The sequence below is a fragment of the Herpailurus yagouaroundi genome, unplaced genomic scaffold, assembly GCF_014898765.1.
Source record: "Herpailurus yagouaroundi ecotype Mexico unplaced genomic scaffold, PumYag 217, whole genome shotgun sequence".
NCBI classification, from domain to species: Eukaryota; Metazoa; Chordata; class Mammalia; order Carnivora; family Felidae; genus Herpailurus; species Herpailurus yagouaroundi.
This window is the reverse complement of record NW_024412448.1, coordinates 132,448-153,932: the sequence shown is the minus strand read 5'-3', so window position 1 is coordinate 153,932 and position 21,485 is coordinate 132,448. Positions and strand designations below refer to the sequence as shown.

The following is a 21,485-nucleotide window of genomic DNA, read 5'->3' as shown; positions in this document are numbered from 1 at the left end:
CTGTTTCTCTGGGGCAGGACTTGTGCAAAGCTCAGGCAGCTGCAGGGCCCAAGGCCCTCTGATTTATAGCTGCCCACATTCTGTTCCCTGGCCTGGAGTCAGAGAGCCCTGGACTGTCTTGCCGTCCAGCTGTACCCTACCCCGTCAGCCAGAGGCTACCCAGGGCTCTAAAGGAAGACGCAGAGGCCAAGGCGGTTTGGAAGCCAGTTGAATTTCTGATGGGAGTTTCCTTACAGTGGGGTGGCTGGGCAGGAGGTGGCCAGACCCTCCCCATGTTGCCCGGGGCTCCCGGTGGTGGGGGGGGGGGGGGGGCGGCGTGTAGTAGGAGCAAAAACAAAGTTTAAGGCTAAGGTTGCTGCTATATCCTGGATGCAACAACCTGGAAAATCATGTTAATCAAGGAAACAAAAATCCCTCTAAACTCTGTCTGTGGTACTGCACTCAAAAAAAAAAAAAAAAAAAAAAAAATCAAATGAACAAAAGTAAATGCCCCAGCCGCAGCTCTGAGAACGACGGGCCCCTGTCCATTCCACAGCGTTGCTGTAATCAGCAGTCCTTGATTAACCTTTGACTCATCACTTGGGGTCGTGAAAGAACAGGACCTCTTGCCTGTCCCCAGGTCCTTGCTTGGTATGGGTTTCACTGAGGTCCCAGGGGTGTGGTGAGGGCGCCCCTGGTAGGCTGAAGCACGCAGGAGACGCGGGCCAGAGTCTGCTTGCTGACTGGGGCAGGTTGGAAACATTGACCTTCCCCGAGGTAAGGGAAGAGCACGGTTCTCTAGAAAAATCAGATTCACCGATAGAGGAGGGATGCTGGTGCTGATTTGTGTGTAGATTAGGGAGGGGAGTGAGTGGGGAGGAGGGAGAGGGAGCTGGCTCGGGTGGGGCAGGGGGGCTGGCCCAGTCGCACCAGCTTTCCCTGGTGCCCGCAGGAGGACACTCAGAAGTTGCTGAAGAGTTCGTTTTTCTTGCTCCAGTCCATCTGCGGAGCCCGCTTGTTGCTGCGTTTCTGGTGAGCCCTCTCTTTGGCCACGGCCAGGGAGATGTTGAAGTCCAGGATGGGGTCAGAGGAGGAAGAGGTAGACGAGGGTGCTGTGGAGTCCTGTTTCCTGGGGCTGTCTTGGGAATTCAGCTGCAAAGAGGAGGGGGCGGCGGCGGCAGAGGGCCGGGAGTCAGTGCCTGGCGAGGCGTCCCGGTCCTCAGCCTCGGCAAGGTGGCCGGCTCCCTTGGGGCAGTGCCCAGGGAAGCCAGGTCACAAGAACAGAACGTGGCATAGCATGTGACCTCCAAGGCAGGCTGGCGTGCCAGGAACGAGCATGGCCTGGGAATGGGCTTCCCGTAACTCAGTGCCACCCTCTGCCCGCCCGCCCAGGCAGCCTACCTCCTCACTGGTATCACTGGAGGTGGATCTTGCCAGGGCTGATCTGGGGCTCTCAGATGCTACCTCAGCCAGGACTTCACGGCTGTTCTCCTGAAACAGAGAGGAGGGGTGTGGGTTGGCAAGGGATGGGGTGGGGGAGTCCTGAATAAGAGAGGAGCCCCCAGGGGAGACCGGTGTCCAGTCAGAGAAGCTCCCCTCAAACCTTTAACACCCACCCCAAAGCCCCACTGCCTGAGCCTGGCGGGGCCCCTCGGGGATTGACAGTTTTACATTCCTCTAAGGATCAGAGGGCAGCCTGGTTCCACCACCCAGGTGGGAGTGACCGTTGTAGGATTAGCGGAACTGCTCACACAGAACCCCCTCCCCAGCCCTCCCGAAGGAGCCTTCAGGGTTGACTAGCCTTTGGGGCCAATGACCATGGAGGGGCTTCATGGAGGGTAAGGCACAGAGAGCCTCCGCTTGGCACCGGGAACACATGTGATACTCCCTGAATTCCTTCTGGCCTACCTGTTTACTTGGACTTGACCCTAGGAATCTTGAAACCTTTACCCCAAGGTAACCAAGAAGGGCTTTGAAGGAATAAGGCTGATGAGAGTTCTAGGCCCACCGATGGGGTGACACAAAGTGCAGGTGGGCCCTGGGGGGGAGCCCTTGGGGAGGGGAGACCTTTCAGTAGACCCCGCAGAGAGCTCCAGCTCTGTGGTCTGACTCTGAGTCAGCCTGTCTCGGAGTGAAGGTCTTGGCCAAGGCTCCGACTTGGTGCTCAGCCTCTGCCTGGGTTCCTCTGCGGCCTCAGCTGGCACCAGGCCCCACCATCTCTTCCCCAGCCTCCACTGCCTTCTCTTCCCTTCCGCCCAGGGAGGAGGGGAGGAGGGGCTTTGTTCTTCCAACCCAGACTGGAAGCAGCAGGGCCCAGGCAGCGTGCGTCCAGACACTGAAGCTCTGTTCTTGGGGGGAAGAAAGGCCTCTTCTGTACGGTGGGGAGTTGGAGGCGGGGTTTGTCACCAGGATGGCGGGCTGCAGAGGGGCCCGGCCAGGCCTCTCTCTCTCCTGACTGCCCTGGCGCTAGGCAGGGGTTGAGGGGTGCGCCGGCAATTCTATAGCTTGGAGCTCAGAAGGGAGCAGCTTGGAAACGGGGGTTTCAACCTGAGCCACACAGCTGTCCCTGTCCCAACCATGCCACCTTCCACCCTTCTGCAGCCCCGCATGAGAGCCAGAGAAGTGTTAGAGGGCCTGCCTTTACCTTCCGGATCTCCCCATTGGTAAAGGGCTCGGGCAGGGGACCTACGGGAAGGAAAAAACAGCAGAGGTGAGTCCAGAAGCTCTGGGGAATGCGGACAGAGTGGTGCCTGGAGAGGAGGGAGAGCTTTGGGGTTTAGGCCATAATTAGACCTTGTTCCCTACGTCAGTGTTTAAGTATCTTGACTGCAACCTTCTACAAGTATGTCTGACTTTCTGGTGACCCAGCACACACACACAGACTACACACGTGTAACAGAAGTTTCACGAAACAACATTTCCCCTTCTGCTTCGTCAATGCTCTCCAATGTTTTTGATTCAGTTTCGTTCAAAGAAGTATGCTGGTCTCTGCTAAGTTGATCTCATGAACCACTGATGGGTAATGAGCTATTTGGAAAACCAATGTTCTAGATGGGGATAAAATTCCAGGCTGGCTGCCTAAGACCTGGGAAGCAGATCCCTGGGCCTTGGCACTAGGGCCTGATTCAGTGGGTCTGGAACGGGCCGAGGAATCGACATTTTTCAAATGGCTCCTAGGTAGTGATGCTGTCACCAGAATTGGAACTACACCCCAGGTTAGGGTTAGTACCTGCCTTGGCTGAAAGAGAAACTAATCCCACCTCGTGCTTGCCAATGTGAGGGCAAGGGGATGAGGGGGCTCAGGGCAGTGTCCTGAGTGTGCCCTCCCCCTGCCATGGGAAAACTGGTGGTGGCAGGAGGGGTCAGAAGGAGAGACACCAGCCTGGGGTCCCCGTTCCACCTCTGGGGACTGGTCAGCCTGGGTGGATTTCTTCTGAACTCTTCGTTTAACGTCATCGTGCATCTTTCCTGCTGGCCTGGACGGCAGGCACACCCGATTCTCATCATTTCCTCCTTGTTGCTACCCACGGCCTTCCCGCGATGGCCAAGCAGGGGATTGCTGGGACCCGGAGACACTCACTCTCCCACTCCCCCCATGCTGGCCCCTTCCCCACGAGGGCCAGGCTGTCTCATGTGGTCAGGAGGCAGCTGCTGGGAGGGGGGCATTCTTCTTGCGGACAGTTACACCCAGCGGGGAGGAGGAGGGCGGCCTGGAGACCGCAGGAGAGACACCTGGGGAGGAGACCTGCCCCCAGGCCTCTCCCAGTGCAGCTTCTCTGGCTCGAGGCTGCGCTCACAGTAGTTCTCGGGCCCATCCCACCCAGCCAGAGAGATAAGAAGAAGGAATGTCGGAGGGCTGATTTCTTAGGAGTAGGTGGGGGAAGGATGCCAGAGGCGGCAGGGGAAGGTATTGGAGGAGCCTCGTGGAATCCAGATTCCAGCTGTCTTCCCCAAACCGTGTTGCCAAGAGGAAGGCTGGGGCTTCTTGGGGCCTCAGTTTGCCCTCACTGAAGAAAGGAACTACCTGGGCTATCTGGTTTCTATGAACATGGGAAACAAGGGTGAGGCAGTGCCTGACCGCCCGTGCCTAGAGTCTGCAGGGGACTTCCACCTGACCCATCCCTGCTTCCAGGACCGCCCCCCCCCCCACCCCCACCCCAGGACCCACCTGGCCCCTCCACCTAGGGACAGGGGTCTGTGGCAGGACCTCTGAGTAGATCACCCTCCTACAAATAAAATCCTGACAGCCTGAGGGAGGCCCCACCCTCTGCAAAGTCCAAAGAGGTCCCACCTACCCTACACCCCCCTCCCCAACTCCCCCAGGAGCCATTTTCCCAGGGAGAAAGTCCAGACCAGGGAGTGAGGGTTGCTTAACTCCTCACTGCCCTCGGGCGGCAGGGTTGCCCGGTTTGGCTTGGACTTGGGCAGGGGGAGGTGCCAGGCTTGGCAGTGTAATATGGGGGATGGGGAGGGCAGGGGCCCAGGGACCAAGGAGGGACCCACTGCTCTCTAGAGCCAGCGAGCCTGGGTTTCCAAGACAACCTGAGAGAAGGGAGGGGAGGCACTGGGCCCCTGTCACTGGACTCTGATCTGACCAAGCGGAGCTGGAGTTAACCCTTCCCTTGCGGCAGCACTGCCTGGAGAACCTGCGAGGGGTGCGGGGATGGGGGGCTGAGGCTTCCCTCTGGTGCTGCTGCTCTGGCCTGGGAATGAGTGCCTCTGTCCCGTCTCGCCGTCCCTCATGCCGGCCTCACCCTGTCATATGCCATCCTCAGAAAGCCACTGCCATCCCCGCTTCCTCTCCTGACACCAGGCTCCTTTCCCAATCTCCACCTTTGGCCCCCCCCTGAAGGAGAGGGAGGGAGCTGAGGCAGGAAGCTGCCCACCCCTCCCCTGGGACACAGTAAAATCTAGAGCACTGGCCAACATCCTTGATTTGGGGGCCTCCGGCTGCCCCACCCAGCTCACCGTTCAGATGCTCCTGAGACGGGGTCACTTTGCATTTCTTGAAGAATTCATCGGTTTCCTTGTCTACCACCAGCAGCTTGGTCTCGTCCCCACCAGCCTTGATGGCAGATACCACATCTGCGTGCTGCCTGCCCTCCATACAGACCCCGTTCACCTGTGGGTGGGGACACGGGTTAGCGGCACGGTTTCGGAGGGGTAGGTGGAGGGAGGTACAAATGGTCCTCTTTGTCCTCGGCCAGATGGCAGTCTGGGGACACTGAGGCCCCCCCTGCCCAGTTGCCTGTGGAGTCTTAAAGTAAGCCAAGTGGTCCTCCCACCTGACAGTCAAATGAGGAGGCAGGACACATGAGAAAAGCCAAAGAAAATATGGAGAAAAGACTAAACAAACACAGCTGGGACAGGAAAGATAGGGGAGGCCTGGGTTGGGCCCTAGCGTTTCTATGTACTTGTGTCCAACTTCCCTCTCCGGGCCGTGGTTTGCTCACGTGTAAAATGAGAAGTCTTGGGAGAGCTGATCTTCCAGCTCTAAGGTTCTAAGACTGAGATTCTGGGGCCTGCCCGAGGCACAAGGTTCACATTTCCTTTCCTCCTGAGCACTGCACAAGAGTGTTTGACTGCACCTGCTGGCACGGAGGCCTCCAGCAGTGGGAAACTCTGCAGGTGGCCACATACATCCACTGGGATGGATGGGTGGGTGAATCTTGAGCCTGTCTCTTGGTAAAGAGCCCAGAGGAGGTGGGGGCAGGAAAGAAGTCCGTCCATCATCCACCACCACCACCCACCCACCCACCCATCCATCCATCCATCCATCCATCCTCCCTCCCTCCCCTCCTGCCTACCCACTTACCACTCTTCTCCTTTCTCTGGCTTCCTGCCTGCCTCCCTCCCTCCCCCCCTCCATCCCTCCATCTACCTGGCATCTGTGGGCTACCTGGGCCCCATGGACTAACCAAGGAGCAGACAGGGTGATGGCTCCCCCAGGAATTGCTTATCTGTGGGGATGCAGTCAGGAAGGGCCTGGGAAGAGGGTGAGAATCACTACCTCCACGATGCGGTCCTGAGCCCGGAGCCCTGAGGCCTCGGCAGGTGAGTCTGGGTCCACTGCCCGGATGAACTGGCCTGGCTTGGACTTATCGCTGTGCAAGTTGAAGCCGTAGCCATTGGCACCCTTCTTCATGGTGCAGAGCCGAGGCCGAAGCTCACGCTGTGGGGATAAAGGAGGGTCTATGACCATTCTCCATCACTGGAGGTCCCGCTCTCCCTGCCCTGTGCCTGATAGCCACCCCCCCCACCCCCCCCACCCCCGCCAATCAAAGAAACACTGGGGAATAAGGCAAGTTTGCTGAGCTCCCACAGAACAATTTGACAATTTGAGAATGCTGGGCTGGGCCCCAGAAGACCTGTGCAGAGATTTGGCATTGTAGCAAACGGCTCAGGTGCCTGTCCAAGCCAGCCGCCTTTTCTGTTAAATGGGAGGCAGGACCACATTAGCTCAAGTCCCTCCCTTGTGACATTCTAAGGTAAATAGTGTTATTCTGATTGCTACTTTCTCCCTCCCCTCTAAAAGTTCAGCCTGGCTAGGTGACTGGGGATCCCTGGCCCTTTTGTACCCAGATCTCTGCAGTGGGGGAGGCAGGGCAGGTGTTTACTGAAAGCTGGTCAGCATGTTTATAGTAAAGCCTTTCCCCATCAAGCCAAATGGCCCAGCCAAAAGGAAGGAAGCAGGCAGCCAGATGACCACAGACTGGGGAGAAGCACAGCCAGAGGTCCTGGACAGGACAGGGGGCCCCCCCCCCCCCCCCATCAGCAGAACCAAGGCTGAGGGCAAAGGCAGCCATAGAACCCCAAAGAACCTGTTGGTCCCCAAGGAGCCTGAACGGGGAAGGGGCCATGAAATCAGGGCTGGGCTGAAGGGAGCCCTGTGTGGCTGCAGCCCAGAGTGGGGACCTACTGAAAGGGCTCAGGCAGGTTTCTCTCAAGCACTCAGACACTCTGCTGAAAATGTTTTTCACCATCCTTGGTCCAACTTAAGCAGCTTAGCCCAGAAGCTGCAGGCCTAGGGACACATTTACATGATGGAGGGAATCTGGGTGTGCAAGGCCCAAGCAACTGAAACCTTGCCCAGAAGCCTGAGCCTGAGGCCTGGCTTGGGGGACCCTCTCCCCCGCCTCCCAGGCCTGGCTGGGCAGGGCTGCAGCAGCCAGTCTACTAGCTCTTGGTGATCCCCCCCACAGGCCACCAGGCAATGAGCAATGGCGGGAGTCGAGACCCTGACTGGCCCAGGGGCCAGCTTCCCCACTTAGTAGTTACGTGACCTGGGGCAAGTTATTTCCTTCTTAGCGCCTTAGGTTCCTCATTTATAGGCCATTCTTCTTGCCACCTGCCTCCCAGGGTCCCAGGGTTGCTCTGAGGCCAAGTGAGATAATTAGCATAGGTAGAAACACTTTACAACTCCCAAATCCCTGTGCACTCGGACTCGTAGACTTTCTCAGCGTTGGGGACACTAATGAATAATCCCCTGAAGCAGAGAAGAGAGATTCTGGGGGTGAGGGTGGGGGCCAGTTTGCTGTGAAACGCCAGTCCCAAGCTGGGAGTAGAGCTGGCAAGGGAGGGCAGGGAAGGAGAGGAGGGCTTACAGGCCTCCTGCCCGAACTTGCCAGCCCCAGGAGGCAGCTACCATCTGGGGCTCCCCACCCCTCCACTCTCAGGGGGGTGGCTGAAGGGTGACTTTGCCTTCCTTCAACTGCCCAGGCAGGGCTTTCCCTGTGTTTCAGGATGTTGGTGGGGGCTGTGGAGAGGAAGTTAGGAGGGAGAGGTGATGGTTGGACCCTAATCTGGGCCAGAGGCCCTGGGCCCTTCTCTTCCAGCAGGCTCTGCTCAACCCAGAACAATAGCAAAGACAAAGATGTGAGCGTAAAAAGTGTGTGTGTGGCCGGGGGCACGGAGGCACCCTCTCCCCAGGAGCCGTGAAGCATCCCCTTCTCCCAAGCTCTCCAGGTCCCCTGGGCTCCTCACAGCAGGGCACAGTCCCAGGAGGCCCCCTGCCACCACCTGCCTCATTCATCTCTCCCCTCCGCCCAACCCCCACAGCCCTCCCAGTCCCCAGGGGATCTTGTTCCGGAGTTAGTGAGGCTCTTCTCCCCTCCAGCTAATCCCTCCACAAAGCTGACAGCCCAGCCCTCCCCCAGGCCGAGGTGAGCAGGAACAGGTCTGACCAGTGCCACCAGGCAGGCTCGGCTCGGCTTTCCACAGCCAGGCTGAGCTCACGATCACCCTGAGAAAGTGGGGAGGAGAATCAAGATGGGGCGGCGCCCCCCCCCCGCCCCCGGGCCGGGACAGCTCTGACATCCTTGCTCCTCCCCACCTCACTCCAAAGAGCCTTCCCTAGCAACCTGGCTGGGGCTGGTCACCCCCATTTTTAAGACGGAGAAACCGAGACTCCGCATGTTAAGCCCACTGCCTGATGTCATAGGGCTTTATGGTGCAAGAGCCAGAGCTCCACTCAGGTCTCTGACTTGGACCCCGAGTGCCTTACACCATTTGTGGGCTGGTCCTGAAGGACCCAAGTCCAGACTGGGAGGAGGCCCAGTTGGAGCCCGGGCCTCTGCAGGAGTCAGTCGTAAACACGGGTTGCCCTCCCGTGGTGCGCCCTCCCACCGTGGCTGCAGTCTCTGCAGGGAGGCAGCTGGTCACTGATGAAACCACAGCCTTCCTTCCGGGTGCTCAAGGTCTTAAGGCTTCTTGCGGCCAGAGCTCCAGCCTGAGCTGGGGGAGCCTGGTGGCTCCGGGAGTGCACCTGGCCAGCAGGGCGATTAATCGGCCTGGGTCTCTGTGCTAGAGGCTTCCCTTCCTGATCCCTCTGCGTATCTCCCTGGACGCCGTGTCTGGTGATCTGTCATTAAAGCCGGAGGGCCTGCTTTGAACCTCACTCCCCTCTGTCAAGTACCAAGCTATTAGGATTAGAGGAAATGGGGCTCAGTTACCCCATTGCTCCCTTTCCCCTGCGCTGGGACCTGCTCCACTGCCCTCTGGGGGTAGCTGAGCAGGGAGAAGCGCCAGGTGGTTTTCTGAAGCTCTCAGACACCTTTAAGGGCCCCAACTAGCTCCCTCCTTCCCAAGTCCCCTTCCCACAGGAGGGGTGGAGGCTTCCAATTCCTCCAGAGAGACCAGCCTGATTCTGTCCACCCCTCCCCCAGCTGTCTCCAGGAGGTGTCACTGCCAGCTGCTGAGTCAGCCCATCAAAGGAGCCCATCCCAGCCAGGGTGGAGGCTGGTGCTGGCATGAGGAGTCCCTGGGGGCAGCCTCCCTGGGAATCTGGCGGGGAGGGCTGGCCCAGCACCTCCAGACCTGAAGTAGGACCTGGGTTCTGCTTCTGGGGAAAAGGGTAGATGGAAAGTCCATGCCATCCTGGTCCTGGTGTGTGGCGGGCAACTTCCCGTGGGGAACATGGCCTCAAGAGGGTTCAGAGTACCAGATGGGGCTCCCAGTAACGATGACAGCTCAGAAGCAGAAATCAGAATCTGCTCAGCGAGGAACCTGGCGGAGACCAGGAAGCAAGAGGAAGGAACAAGAGGCAACGGTGGCCAAAGAGCAGTGCAAATGGGCTGGGGCGGGGTGGGGGGGGGGGGGGGGCGGGGGGGCTGGATGGGTCTGAATCTCACTTCCAAGCAACACCAGACAAGCTTGCCAGAAAAGACCCCGTCAGGAGAAGTGCCTCCAGACTCTTCTCCTGGAGTCTTCTCCCACCCTCAGGTTGTGAGGCTGTCCCAAATCCTGTCACAGGCCCCTGTGGCCATCCTCTCCATTCTCTCTTCTCTCCCAGGGAGCCCAGCCCAGCCCCGAGTGGCCGCCCAGTCACCTCCACCCACGCAGCCCAGGGAGCGGACTGCGGGCACGTTATTCAATAGGTGCCACCAGCAGCCACCTGGAAAGCTGAGGAAAGTCGATACCCTAATCCCAGTGCCCGTCTCTGGGGAGCAGGCGTCTCTGGGGAGCAGGCCCAGGGCCGCTCCCTGTTGCTCCTAAGGGGAGGGCTGCTGGGGGCCGACGCCCCAATGAGCCCAGCCCCTCCCTGATCGGTGTCATGGTGATGGCCCTATAGAAAACAGCCAGGTTGCTTCCAGAAGGCCAGCCAGCTGTGGGTCCCAGAAGGAATGGGTTGAAAGAGCAGGAAGACCCCCGGGGTGGCTAAGGGAACAACAGAGGTGACCCTCACCTCCCAAGCCTGCCCTTCCCCCAACCCAACCCAGCCAAGGGCTCTTGTTTTTGCAGATAAGATTGATGCTTGCTGCCCCACACAGGGAGATCAGCCCCAACAATGGGGTGGGTGAGGGGAGGGGGGAAGGTGGGGAAGGAGTCCTGGCTGTTCTGTTCTGGTGGGGGTGGGATACAGGGTATGCTGGGCATTAAGGCACCGTGACTGCTCTGGGAGGCAGCTCAGTTGTTCCACGGGACTCTGGACACACAAGCTTGGGCCTAGTACCAGCTCTTCAAGGAAGCCATGATGGATGGCGAGAGCTGGCCTGGCCTGAGGGTGACATGTGACTGGGCAGCAAGGGGGCACTGTCCTTAGGGCAGGTTGGGAAGTGACCAGGAGCTCAGACCAGAGCTCTAGGCTTAAAGGTATCCTCTCCTCACCCAAGGTACAGAGGGCTTGGCTGCCACTGCCCGCTGCCCCACGGTCCTGATATGGCTTCAGTTCACCCTAGAGGATCTTTCCCGCCCAGGTCTGTACGGACTGAGGGATGTCGGACACCTCCATTGGCAAAAAAGGAGCTACTCTAGCCCCTGGTCCTGTCCTTCCTGTTTCCCAGTGGGAAGGCCCCTCTTGGGAGCCCAACTGGGGTGGGATCCTGGAGAGAAACATATGCTCAAGCGGAGGCTGCTTCGCCAACGCAACACGCAGGGGCCCTGAGCCAGCTTCTCCCTCTGGTTCTTTTCTCCTGGTGCCGGCCAGAGACCCACCCAAAGGAGTTTGGCTCAGGTCTCCCCAGGGCTGGGCGAGCCTGGGACGGAGCAGGCTGGTACGTGGGCTGCTTGCTGCCTGGCTGGACACCATCCAGGCTGGCCGCCCCATGCCTGCCTGCCCCGCGGGCACTGCATTCTCGTCCCTTCTCATCCCTCACCCTCCTCCCAGAAGCCACTGGATTTAACTCCTGCAGGCTGTCCCAAGACCGACGAAGACCCTCAGGGAGCCTGTATACTTGGGGCCCTATTGAAATAAATATCAGCCACCGTTTCATGAGCACTTACTATGTGCTAAGGACTGCACTAGGATTTTACGTGCACTTTCTCATTCAAACCCAATTATAGTCCTGCGAGGAAGGTATCACTGCCCTGGTTTCCCAGAGAAGGAAACTCAGGTCCAAAGAAATCACATAAATGGCTTGAGTACCCAGCTGAGGGGAGAAGGCAGGCTCGGAACTCAGATGTGGGGCAGCAGTGCCCGACAGAAACAGGATGTCAGGCTGGCAGGTAATTTAAAATTACACTAAAGTAAAAACAAGCAAGAGAAATGAACTTTAAGTATCTTATTTAACACGATATACCCCAAACTGTTATCATTTCAACATGTAATCCACTTAAAAATATTTAACAGCATTACTGTTACTTCCTTTCGTTTGTACTATGTCTTCCAACGTTTTTATTTATTTTTGGGACAGAGAGAGACAGAGCATGAACGGGGGAGGGGCAGAGAGAGAGGGAGACACAGAATCGGAAACAGGCTCCAGGCTCTGAGCCATCAGCCCAGAGCCCGACGCGGGGCTCGAACTCATGGACCGCGAGATCGTGACCTGGCTGAAGTCGGACGCTTAACCGACTGCGCCACCCAGGCGCCCCTGTACTATGTCTTCCAAATCTGGTGTGCATTTCATACTTCTAGCACATCTCAAGTGCTAAGAGCCACATGCGGCAGGTGGCGGCCACAATGGCCCGCTGATATTTCTAAAGGCCTCACTCTCAACCATTACGCTGTCAGCCCCAAACAAACGCTTTTCTAAATCAGCCCCCATGTTTGAATCGGGCACCATGACCTTATAAAGCACCCTTATACCGGACGACAACAACGAGCCAGTGGCACTTGAATCCCATTTTTAGGAAACCCGTGCTACCTGCCCTTTCCTAGGGCACAGGAAACTAAACATTGCCCAGAGGGCTATGTGGTGAGTTGTTCTGTTCCAGGGGAGAAGGAAGGCCAAGGCCAACAGTCAAGGATGGCCTTCAGAAGGGGCCCTTTGTGCTACAGGGAAGCCCCAAAGCCAGCAAAGGTGGATTCTTAGGACCCAGGGGGTTGGGAGTGGGGTAGAGACTTGGTGGCCAGACTCCTAGCCCCAGCCCATTGCAGAAGAAGGGTGAGGCCACTTCTGGGCGGAGGCCTTCCATCAGGGCTGACACATTTTCCTAATGGTGCTGAAGGCCATCCCTTAGGGACAGAAGCCACCTGGACCCTTCCTTGCAAGGAGCTGATGCAAGCAAGCCTGAATTTATGCCATGGCGATGGCTCTTATGTGGCCCAGAATGTGACGGGCAGAGACACCCAGCAGGACACTCAGGCCCTCAAGGTCAACCCAACTGTATGGCCAAATGGATGTGTAGGCAATGGAGCCAGAGAGAGGTGGGTTCCAAGATACACCCCAGCTATGTGGTAAAGGCTCATTAGCTGAGAGCCCTGGAGCCAGCCAGCTGAACTGGCCTAGCTTCAGTTTCCACATGTAGACCGTTGGGGGCTAATTCCAGCCTCGCGGGGCGGTCGTGTAGATTAAAGGACGTGAGGCATGTCTAATGCACAGCACGTTGCTAGACACAATACCTACCACTTATTGAACACTTACTATCAACTCACAAAATGCAGAAAATAATACCCAATTTGCAGGGTTGTCAGGGGAATCCATGAAATTAGCATCGATATCTTTATGGCACGAGGCTGGACACTAGAAATTTTGAGTCTCCTTCCCCGGCAGGGCTACTCAGAGCAGCAAGATGAACACCTAATATCTAATATCGGGATGGAGAACCCTGGCTTCTCTCTGTAAAAGGCTTGCAGCACCAATGAAACCCTGGCTACGCCCCTTCCTCCCCTAACTCCTAAGTGCTCCCCCACTTCCCCAGGGCCCCATGGGGTGGGACGTGTGGAGAGGAAGAGAAGGGCCCCTATCTAGACATACAGAGAAGAGCGCCCCATTCTCTCTCTCCAGAACTTAACTTTACAGGAACCTGGTAAGAACCAGGAGAGAAAGAGACCCCAAATATGTGGCTTATGAGCAGGAACCAACACACAAACTATCACACATACCCATCTATTTAAAATCCAGACACCCTGCAGTTCAAACCCGGTTCTGCCCTCCCAAACTCTGACTTGGTCGGTGTGAAATGGCCTGCCTGTCCTGGGAAAGAAGTTGGTAGGCTTCCAGGTAATTGTGCCCACGCACCCACCTTGCTGCCTGGGGGGTGCCTGCACTCTTTTCTGTCTCTTCTCTTTTCTGTTTTCTTTTCCTTTCCTTTCTTTCCTTTTTTTCATTTTCTTTTCTTTTCTTTCTTTCCCTCTCTCTTTCTCGTTCTTTTTTTGATTTAAGTTTTATTTATTTTTTAAGTTAGGCTCCATGCCCAACATGGGGATCAGACTCACGATCCCGGGACCAAGAGTCGCATGCTCCAACTGCCCTGGCCTGCACCGTTTCTGCCTCTGGGATCAGGGTCAGGTCTGGCAGGAAACCACCCCAAGCTGGGCACTGACACACTGAGACACACACATACATCCCTCTTATGTCATCAAGCCTCCCCCAAACCCTGCAAGGTGGGGTATTGGTGTTCCCATTTCACAGAAGTAGAAGCTGAAGGTTGCAGGCCACAGTGGAAAATGAGGGTACCAGAGCCAGCTAACACAGAAGCCCAGAATTTTAGCCTTCTAGTCGTAAAATGGAAGCTTCCAACAGGCAAGAGAAAAGAGTGGGTTGGTACTGCCTGGAATTCTGATCTCTGGGTGTGCCCGAGGCGCAAATGGGCCCAGGTATGCTGGACTGACATGAATTAGGATAAAGGTCCCTGGTGGTTATCATGCATTCATCCGTTCAAAAATTATTTGAGCCCCTCCCTCCTCTGTGCCAGGTACAGCGCTGGGGATATAAACACAAAGAAGACACAGTTGTTGCCCTGTTCACCACTGCAGCAGAGGTCAAGATCACGAACAGGTGATTCAAATATTGCGTGTTCAGAGCAATAAAAGATGCGGGACAGGGAGGAGGAGGTGAGCAAAGAAAAGGCTCATTCTGGGGGTGCCCCGGGGGCTCAGGCGGTTAAGCCTCCCACTCTGGATTTCGGCTCAGATCATGATCTCACGGTTCATGGGTTCGAGTCCCACATCAGGCTCTGCAATGCGGAACCTGCTTGGGATTCTTTCTCTTCCCCCCTCTCTACCCTTCCTGGGTTCAATCTCATGCTCTTAAAATAAATAAACTTTGGGGGGTGGGGAAAGCTCATTCTGTCTGCAGGGTCAAGGAAAGGCTCCACAAGGCTGTGAGTGGTTTTCGGAGAGTGTGCCTTGTGGAGAAGGGGACTGACAAGTCCCCAGGCTGAAGGGTGGCATCGGGATGTACTGGGTTGCTGTATTGGGATGGGCTGTGGAACCCCCTTTGATTATTTGAGAACAGTGGCCTCTCACTGAACACTCACTGAGCACCAGGCTGGGACACAGATGCACTTGCCCAGGCAGAGGCCGATCCAGGGCTGGCTGCCCCATGGGTGGGCACGCAACAATCGGTGTGAAATACTTCTCAACTCAAATACCAACAGCGACGTTCGCTGAGCACTTACTTAGTGCCAGGCACAGAACGACTGCTTTTCAGACCACCCCATGTGATCCCAACCCCAGGTGCAAGCTGTTAGGCTCCCACCTTACACAAGAGGAAACAGAGGCCTAGAAAGGTTAAGATACGTGGCTCGGGGTGGCCCAGCTAGTACAGCTGAGCTGGCTCAGGCCAGGCCAGGCACCACTGTGACTGTGGGAGCTGTGGGCAGGGGCGTTGCTGCGCCTCTCTCCGAGGGGGTGGGGAGAGTCACCGACAAAGCAGGTGGGCAGAGCTCCAAGGCCCCTCCACCTGCTCCTACAACAGCACTACAGGCACCCCCACGCCCTCTGCCCCGTATGATTCTTGACCCAGTCTGGTCTTTCCAGTGAGATGTCACCTGCCACCCACTCTTCGTGCAGCACTGTCCCACATAACACCTTTTTCACTTGTGAGAGCCAATGAAGATACCCTAATAGCCCCCACTTTGCAAACATATTCAGGCTAAAACTAACTTAGTAAAACTCAAATTCTTTATAGGAGATGCCTTTTAGGGAAAAAAATAACTCATATTATGTTTATTAACTTTTTTTTTTTTCTTTTTTGCAATGACAAGGGTGGGTCACCTGCATGGCCACCATACCAGAGTTCATGGGAATTTCCTACCAGAGGCACTGGCTATGCAGGAAGATGAAAGGATCCTCGCACAAATGCCTGGGCAGAAAGAAAGGTGCTCAATTCAGCATCCACTTGGGGCTTGAGTGCTTCCCATTATTTGTAAAATTCCAGAGAAGGCGGGTGTCACTGTGTTACAACGCACCCCACTTTACAGATGGGAGAACCAAGGCTCAGATAAGTTATGTGACTTGACTGTTGACCTGAAACCCCAAGAGGCCTGGTGATGGTGTCCCCAGGACTGGCTGGAGGGGATTCTACTCCCTTCTGGGCTAACAAAGCAGGAACAAATGCAGTTGTCACATGACCATCGGGGGGGGATCGGATTCTGTGGTCACCTAGAAAGCAGGAAGTGAAGCTCCCCTGCTTTTTCAGCAGGCATGGTGGGAGCGAATGTGCTAGGTCAAGCCTCCATGTTCCTGGCATCATCCACCTCCCCACCCAGGCCCTCCTGCACCCAGCAGCAAAAAAAAAAAAAAAAAAGAAAAAAAAAAGAAAGAAAAACTGAAAGGGCAATGGGAGGAGCTGAACATAACAGTATCTTGGTGGGGGATGGGGGCGGGGAGTTGGTTTCTTGTGCCAGTGCCAAAGTCCAGAAAAAAGGGGGGGGGGGGTGGGAGACCGGCAAATCGATGCACTCAGCACAAAGTTCAAACTGGATTTCTGCCTGGGACCAGAGGGTCAGGGGTTCCAACTCCACGGTGTCAACCCCTGCCAGGGATGCTCCCACCCCTCCCCCACCCTTGCCAACGCCAGCTTGGCAGTGGCAGGAAGTGGGAGCCTGGCGGCCTTGGTATTCCCAGCACCCAGCTCTGGCTGGACGGGGCTCCTGGTGACCTCACTTCCACGAAACCAGCTGGTCCTCTCCGGCTCCACCTTCTACCTTAAGGCTGAACAGTACCCTTTCTCTGTCCAGGGAAGCTTCTGCTGGCACCATGGATACTCCTGCCACAGGCTGCCACCAGGTGGAGAGCTGGTGCAAGCCAAATGGGCCCTGAGAGGCCTAGCTCCCCACAATCTGCACCCCAAGGCGTCCCCCTTCACTCCCTGGGGACAGGAGGCTCTCATCACCACTCCTGGTTTGCTACTGACCCTCCTGCAGCTGGTCCACACTGGGATCGTTTGGGGAAACACCAAACTTGGGCAAAAAGTAACCAGCCTGCTTCGTGTCCCAGGACTGGAGTGAGACAAGATGATGACAGGGCAAGACCACCTGCCCCTGGTGAGTGCTGCTGGCCTCGGGACACCGGACCACTCTCCCCGCCCTCCCCCCAGCCCGTTCCCTTCTTCCAAAGTCCTCCCCTCCCATTCCCAGATACAAGCTGGCGCTTACTCCTCACATTCCTGAGACTCATAAATCCTCCTGGGTGGCAGAGCCACCACCACCTCCGAGACGCCTCTGCACCTCCTCCCCGCACCCCACCCCCACACTTCGCCCTGAGATGGCGGGGCTTCGTCTCCTCTTAAAAGTCACACTGTACTTCAGGAGGATGAAGTCCAGCCAGGCTGAGGTTAATGATACACACACCAGCCGGCGGGGCGGAGGGGGGGGGGGGTGGTCATGGGGGGGAGGTACGGGGAGAAGCCTGTGGGCGACCCCTCCCCTCCTTGTGCTGGGGCTCGGCACAGTAAAGGGGCGGTTATTCCTCTTGCTTTTTGAAATCGGGGAGGCGGTCGCTTCACCCCAGCTTCAGCTACCACCCACAGGGGCCGTGGAGGAAGCTGGCACCTCTGGTGCGGCTGGGAGTCGGGTGGCCGACGTGGGGTGGGATTGGGGGATTCCGAAGAACGGGAACAGATACCGCCAACAGAACCAAGGAAGGGGGACTGGGCTCCCCTGAGCCACCCTCCTTCACCCCCACTCCCAAAGGCCAAGGGACAAGAAGTGCAGGTGGCAAGGCGCTCAGGATCCCAGCCCAGTCTGGGGAGGGAGGGGCGTGGGGGTGGCGGGACGCAGCCCCAATTCAGCAACTGCCAGTTTGACCTGTCGGCGGGAGGGCGGAAGCAGCCTCCCGTTCGAGGATCTAGTTTCAGAAAGACAAGGCAGGCGCGGGGATGGGCGTCCGAGGGGCGCCTGGGTCTCTCCCGATCCCCACTCCCACCCCTTTCCAGTCGCGGCTGGGTCCCGGCCCACACTTACCCGCTCCGGACAGCTCTTCTCCACCTCGCGCGGTTCTGGCGCGGCAGCCTGCGGCTCATTTTCGCTACCAGCCCCCTGCGCCTCGGTGGCGGCCGGCGGCTCGGCCTGCCCGGGCCCGTCTTGGGCTCGCAGCAGCTCCTCCCGGACCTGGACACCCAGCTTCTGCAGTCGCTCGTCCGTCTCGGGGTCGACCACCAGCAGGCGCACTGCGTTGAGCGCGGCGCGGATGCGGCTCACCACCTGCTGGTGGGTCTCTTTCTCTACGTTCTCGCCGTTCACTTCCACCAGCCGGTCTCCGGCCAGCAGCCCCGACTTCTCGGCTGGCGAACCGGGCTCCACCAGCCGGATGAACTGGCCCACCTTGCCCTTCTCCCCGTGCAGGTGGAAGCCGTAGCCGTTCGGACCCTTCTCCAGGCAGCAGAGCCGGGGTAGGGGCGCCCCGGCCGCCGCGTCCGCGCTCATCTCGCCCGGCTCAGTGGTGCGACGTGGGGTCCTGTTGGGGGCTGGGGGCGGGACGGTCCAGCCCTTCTCTCCTCCCTGTGGACCGGCAGGCGGGAGGGAGCGCAGGAGGGAATCCCCGCGCCTTCAGACTGGCTGAACAAGCAGGTGTGCGGCGAGCTGTGGCCCCGAACTGCTAAAAGTTGGAGCAGGAGCGCGTGGACCAATCCCCACCCCGCGCGGCGTCTGAGCGATGCCGAATCTGCTCCAGCCCCTTATTCCGGGGGCGGGGTCGCGCCGAGGGTGTGGACGCCAAGGCCCACTCAGAAGCCAAGAACAGGGGCGCTCGGGCCGGGTGAACAACTCTGACCAATGGGAACGCTCAGGGGCGGGGTCCAGTGCTCTGCGCGGCGCCCCGCGGCGCAAGAAGAAAGAAGGCTCAGGAAGTGGAAGTGTTTGTTACCAAGTGGCCGGAGTTGAGGCGGGGGGCGGGGCGAGTTCCTGGTACTGGGCGGAGGGACCCCTAGGCTCAGTTCTGGTTTTCCTACATTTGGCGGGGATTGTGGAGAGCCAACCTTTGGGTAAAGGGCTCTAACGTTTTAACAGCCTTTAGCTAAAACCTTGTGTGCACTCCAATGAGGGGTGGGAGCGACTGTTGCCGGGGAAACCGCTCCAGCTCCGGGGCTGCAGGGTCGCAAAAGTCTTATGAACAAGACGAGGTGCACCTCTGACCCAACAAAGTTGTTTGAATAACGACATTTTCCCGTTCGTGGAGTCACTTTGCGTTGTCCAAGGACACGCTTACAGGGGTGCGGGCTCTCATCCTCGCTGGGACTGTGTGAGGGCTCAGCAGGGAGCCCAGGCTTCCCCGGGGCTGCCTACTGAGGACAGGCCACCTAGGACAAGGGTGTGAACACTGGCGTCAGCGTGTGGCTAGGGAAGTAGGGGAAGAGAGGCAGAACAGAGTCTGGTAACCAATCTCTGAGTACAGCGAGCAGAGGATAAACAGCCCTGGCTTTTTCCAATAGAAAACAAAAAACAAACAAACAAAAAAACCCCGAACGGGACCATCAGATAAACCTTTCAGCTCCTGGCCCGGGGAGAGGCTGGGGTGCCGGTTGGTTAAGGGTGAGGTTAGCAGTTGGGGGCATTGAAGGATGAGGATCAAATGATTTGGGCAGTGACAGTTCCCCCAACATGCATCATTTCAACATGATCTCCCCTGTCCCCTCTCCGTGTGCACCTCAAAGAAGCAGCGGACAGGGTGTACTTTCCAAATTCTGCAATTTAATTCTGAAAACACAAATGCGGCCCATGTGATTCGGTCTCCTGTGACCTGCCTTGGGCCCCAGAAGAGCCCAGCAAGGTCAGGCTCCTCCCTGCTTCGCCTGGGAGAAGCCTAGGAGAGTTTCCTTATCAGGCCCAAGTTGGAGCTGCTGACTCTGCTCAGAGAGCAAGATTTCTGCCTTGAAAGCAAATGCAATAGCCTCAGAAATGTGAAGTGTGTACTTCTTCCTCTATCCTCTCCCTTGCCCTTGGCCTGGAGAGCTAGAGTAAAGGTGCCTCCAGGTCATGACCCACATGTCTCCTGTCCACCTCCGTTTGCTGTAGTCAGGGACCTGGGAGACCGGTGACTTTGGCCCTACATAAACTCTGCTGATTCTCACCTCACCCCAGTCTTACTCAAATGACCTTGTTTTGCACACTGTGTTGGTTTACCCAGTAATGGGTGACTTCTCACTCTCTAACTTGGCTCAGTGGGAGGAGAGATGGAGAGTTTTGGCCTTGGTGTCTGTCTGGAAGCGAAAAGGCATGAGTGGTCAAGGAGGAGACAGCGCTTGGGTTTGGGGGCATATGTGTGGTGAGGTGAGGTTTGCTCAGTTCTGCCTCCCATCTGCTCCAGAAGTCAGAGGTTTCTCCTTAACTGACTCTTAATCCAGTAGAAGCACTGCAGCTGCTAGAAGTAGGCTGTGGGGGTGCATACCTGCCAAAGGTTTGAGATAGGAGAAAAACCTTTCCCTGGCTGTGACCTCAGGTGTCTAGGGGCACAAGCAAAAAGGTAGAGAAGACCAGGGGTTCCGGGAGGTGGGGTTCCCCTGGGACCCAAGGTCCAGAGAACAGGAACCAGATGTTTTCGGCTTGTGAGCTGGAGGAAAAGGGGCACATGTCCCAGAGGGGGGCCAGGAAAGCCAGAGGCAGCCAAACAGATAGACTTAGTCTGGGTCACTCCTCCCCCCCTGCACCCACAGAGCTCCGTCACTGCCCGATCTCCACATCTCTTATATTCCCTAGCCTTGGTCTAGCTCCCGGCACCAGGGACCATCTTACTGGGGAAGACTGTTCCCTGGGAGCTGGAGGAAATGAAAGTTGGGGGTCTGCTTAGCCTCTCCAGTTGAGGTGAAGGTGGCCACGGGGTCACATCTGGCCCTCACGCTGCAGAAGTGCATCACTGCCCTCTGGTGCTGAACTGAAGCAACACCACCCTTGTCAAGGTTAGGAGGGAGCCTCAGCCCCCCAAGTCCAAGTAGCAGAAGGCAAAAGGTCCACCAGCTCCCTGCCTTGTTTTTCTGGTGCCCTGCCTCCCCCCTCCCTCCCTTTTTGTATTACATTATGTGTCATTAGGATGAGATAAATATTTTACCCTCCCCCAGGATGCAGGGAAACTACGCAACTAGGGTAGGGGTGGGAGTACAGCTCCCGCTTGGGAAGGGGCTGTCCACTGGGTCCCCCAACTCCCAGCCTCGCAGAATAAACCAGATCTGGGGGGAGAAGGCTGCATCCGCGGGGGCCTCTGGAGCCCCCTCGCAGCCCCTTGGTATTCACAAGACGGAGCAGCAGCTGGGCCGTTTCTTCTGGGACTCCACAAAGTCTCGGATCTGGAAGCTGGGCCCATCGGGCTGCCACAGGGCTCTGTATTTCAGCTCCCTTGAAGAGGAAGAAGCAGTGGGCTGGGCAGGGAGTGAACAGCTGCACCCTCCCCACTCCCACAGCTCGGGGCTACTGGACGCAGCGTGCACAATGTGGTTGGGCCAGGGGCTGGGCCAGGGGCCAGGCCCTACTGGATTCCCAGATGGTGCCACCCTGCCCTGCACGGTTCTCTTCCTTGCTCAGCTCTTACTTGGCAATGGCCAGAAAGGCTAACTCCACATTCATGCCCGTCTTGGCGCTGGTCTCCATGAAGGGAACGCCGTACTCCTGCCAGGAAGAGAATGTCCTCAGGGCCAGCCTCTGGCCGTCCCCACCTCTCACCCTGCCCATGGGGAGTCACTTACCCTGGCCAGTGTCTCTCCGTCCTCCGAACGGATCACCCGTTCACTGCTCACATCTGCCTGTCAAGCCCAGGTGGGTCACTCTGGGGAAGAAAACCTCCACCCCCAGCTGCCCCTTCTCAGGCCCTGGCTGGCCCTTCTTTTGCCTGAGGAGCAGCCACTGCCTGCCCTCTGCTGGTGGCCTATGGGACTGTGGGTGGTAGGCTTGGCCCGCCCGCGCCGCCCCCCCCCCCC

At 57.5% G+C, this 21,485-nt stretch overlaps 2 protein-coding genes and 1 long non-coding RNA gene across 6 annotated transcripts in view; 1 reads left to right on the top strand and 2 right to left on the bottom strand.

The window, feature by feature from the left end:
• Nucleotides 1-191: 191 nt before the first annotated feature.
• On the bottom strand, nt 192-18,246 carry NHERF1 (NHERF family PDZ scaffold protein 1). The gene is made up of 6 exons (XM_040456324.1): nt 17,545-18,246; nt 5,990-6,151; nt 4,948-5,101; nt 2,624-2,664; nt 1,381-1,470; nt 192-1,131 (listed from the first exon to the last, which is right to left on the bottom strand). Exons 1-6 carry the CDS (start codon nt 18,004-18,006, stop codon nt 940-942), a joined length of 1,101 nt encoding a protein of 366 aa, XP_040312258.1. The 5' UTR covers nt 18,007-18,246; the 3' UTR covers nt 192-939.
• Nucleotides 15,973-21,485, top strand: part of LOC121017882 (uncharacterized) — a 24,229-nt gene continuing 18,716 nt past the window's right edge. The window contains exon 1 of the long non-coding RNA XR_005784935.1: nt 15,973-16,626. This is a non-coding gene — a long non-coding RNA (uncharacterized LOC121017882). The remainder of the gene's footprint in view (nt 16,627-21,485) is intronic.
• Nucleotides 19,250-21,485, bottom strand: part of RAB37 (RAB37, member RAS oncogene family) — a 59,957-nt gene continuing 57,721 nt past the window's right edge. For all 4 annotated transcript variants that reach the window (XM_040456325.1, XM_040456327.1, XM_040456326.1 and 1 more), the window contains 3 exons: nt 21,255-21,311; nt 21,101-21,177; nt 19,250-20,907 (listed from right to left, as the gene is read on the bottom strand). In XM_040456325.1, coding sequence (XP_040312259.1) covers nt 20,802-20,907; nt 21,101-21,177; nt 21,255-21,311 — 240 coding nt within the window. In that variant the 3' untranslated portion in view covers nt 19,250-20,801. The remainder of the gene's footprint in view (nt 20,908-21,100; nt 21,178-21,254; nt 21,312-21,485) is intronic.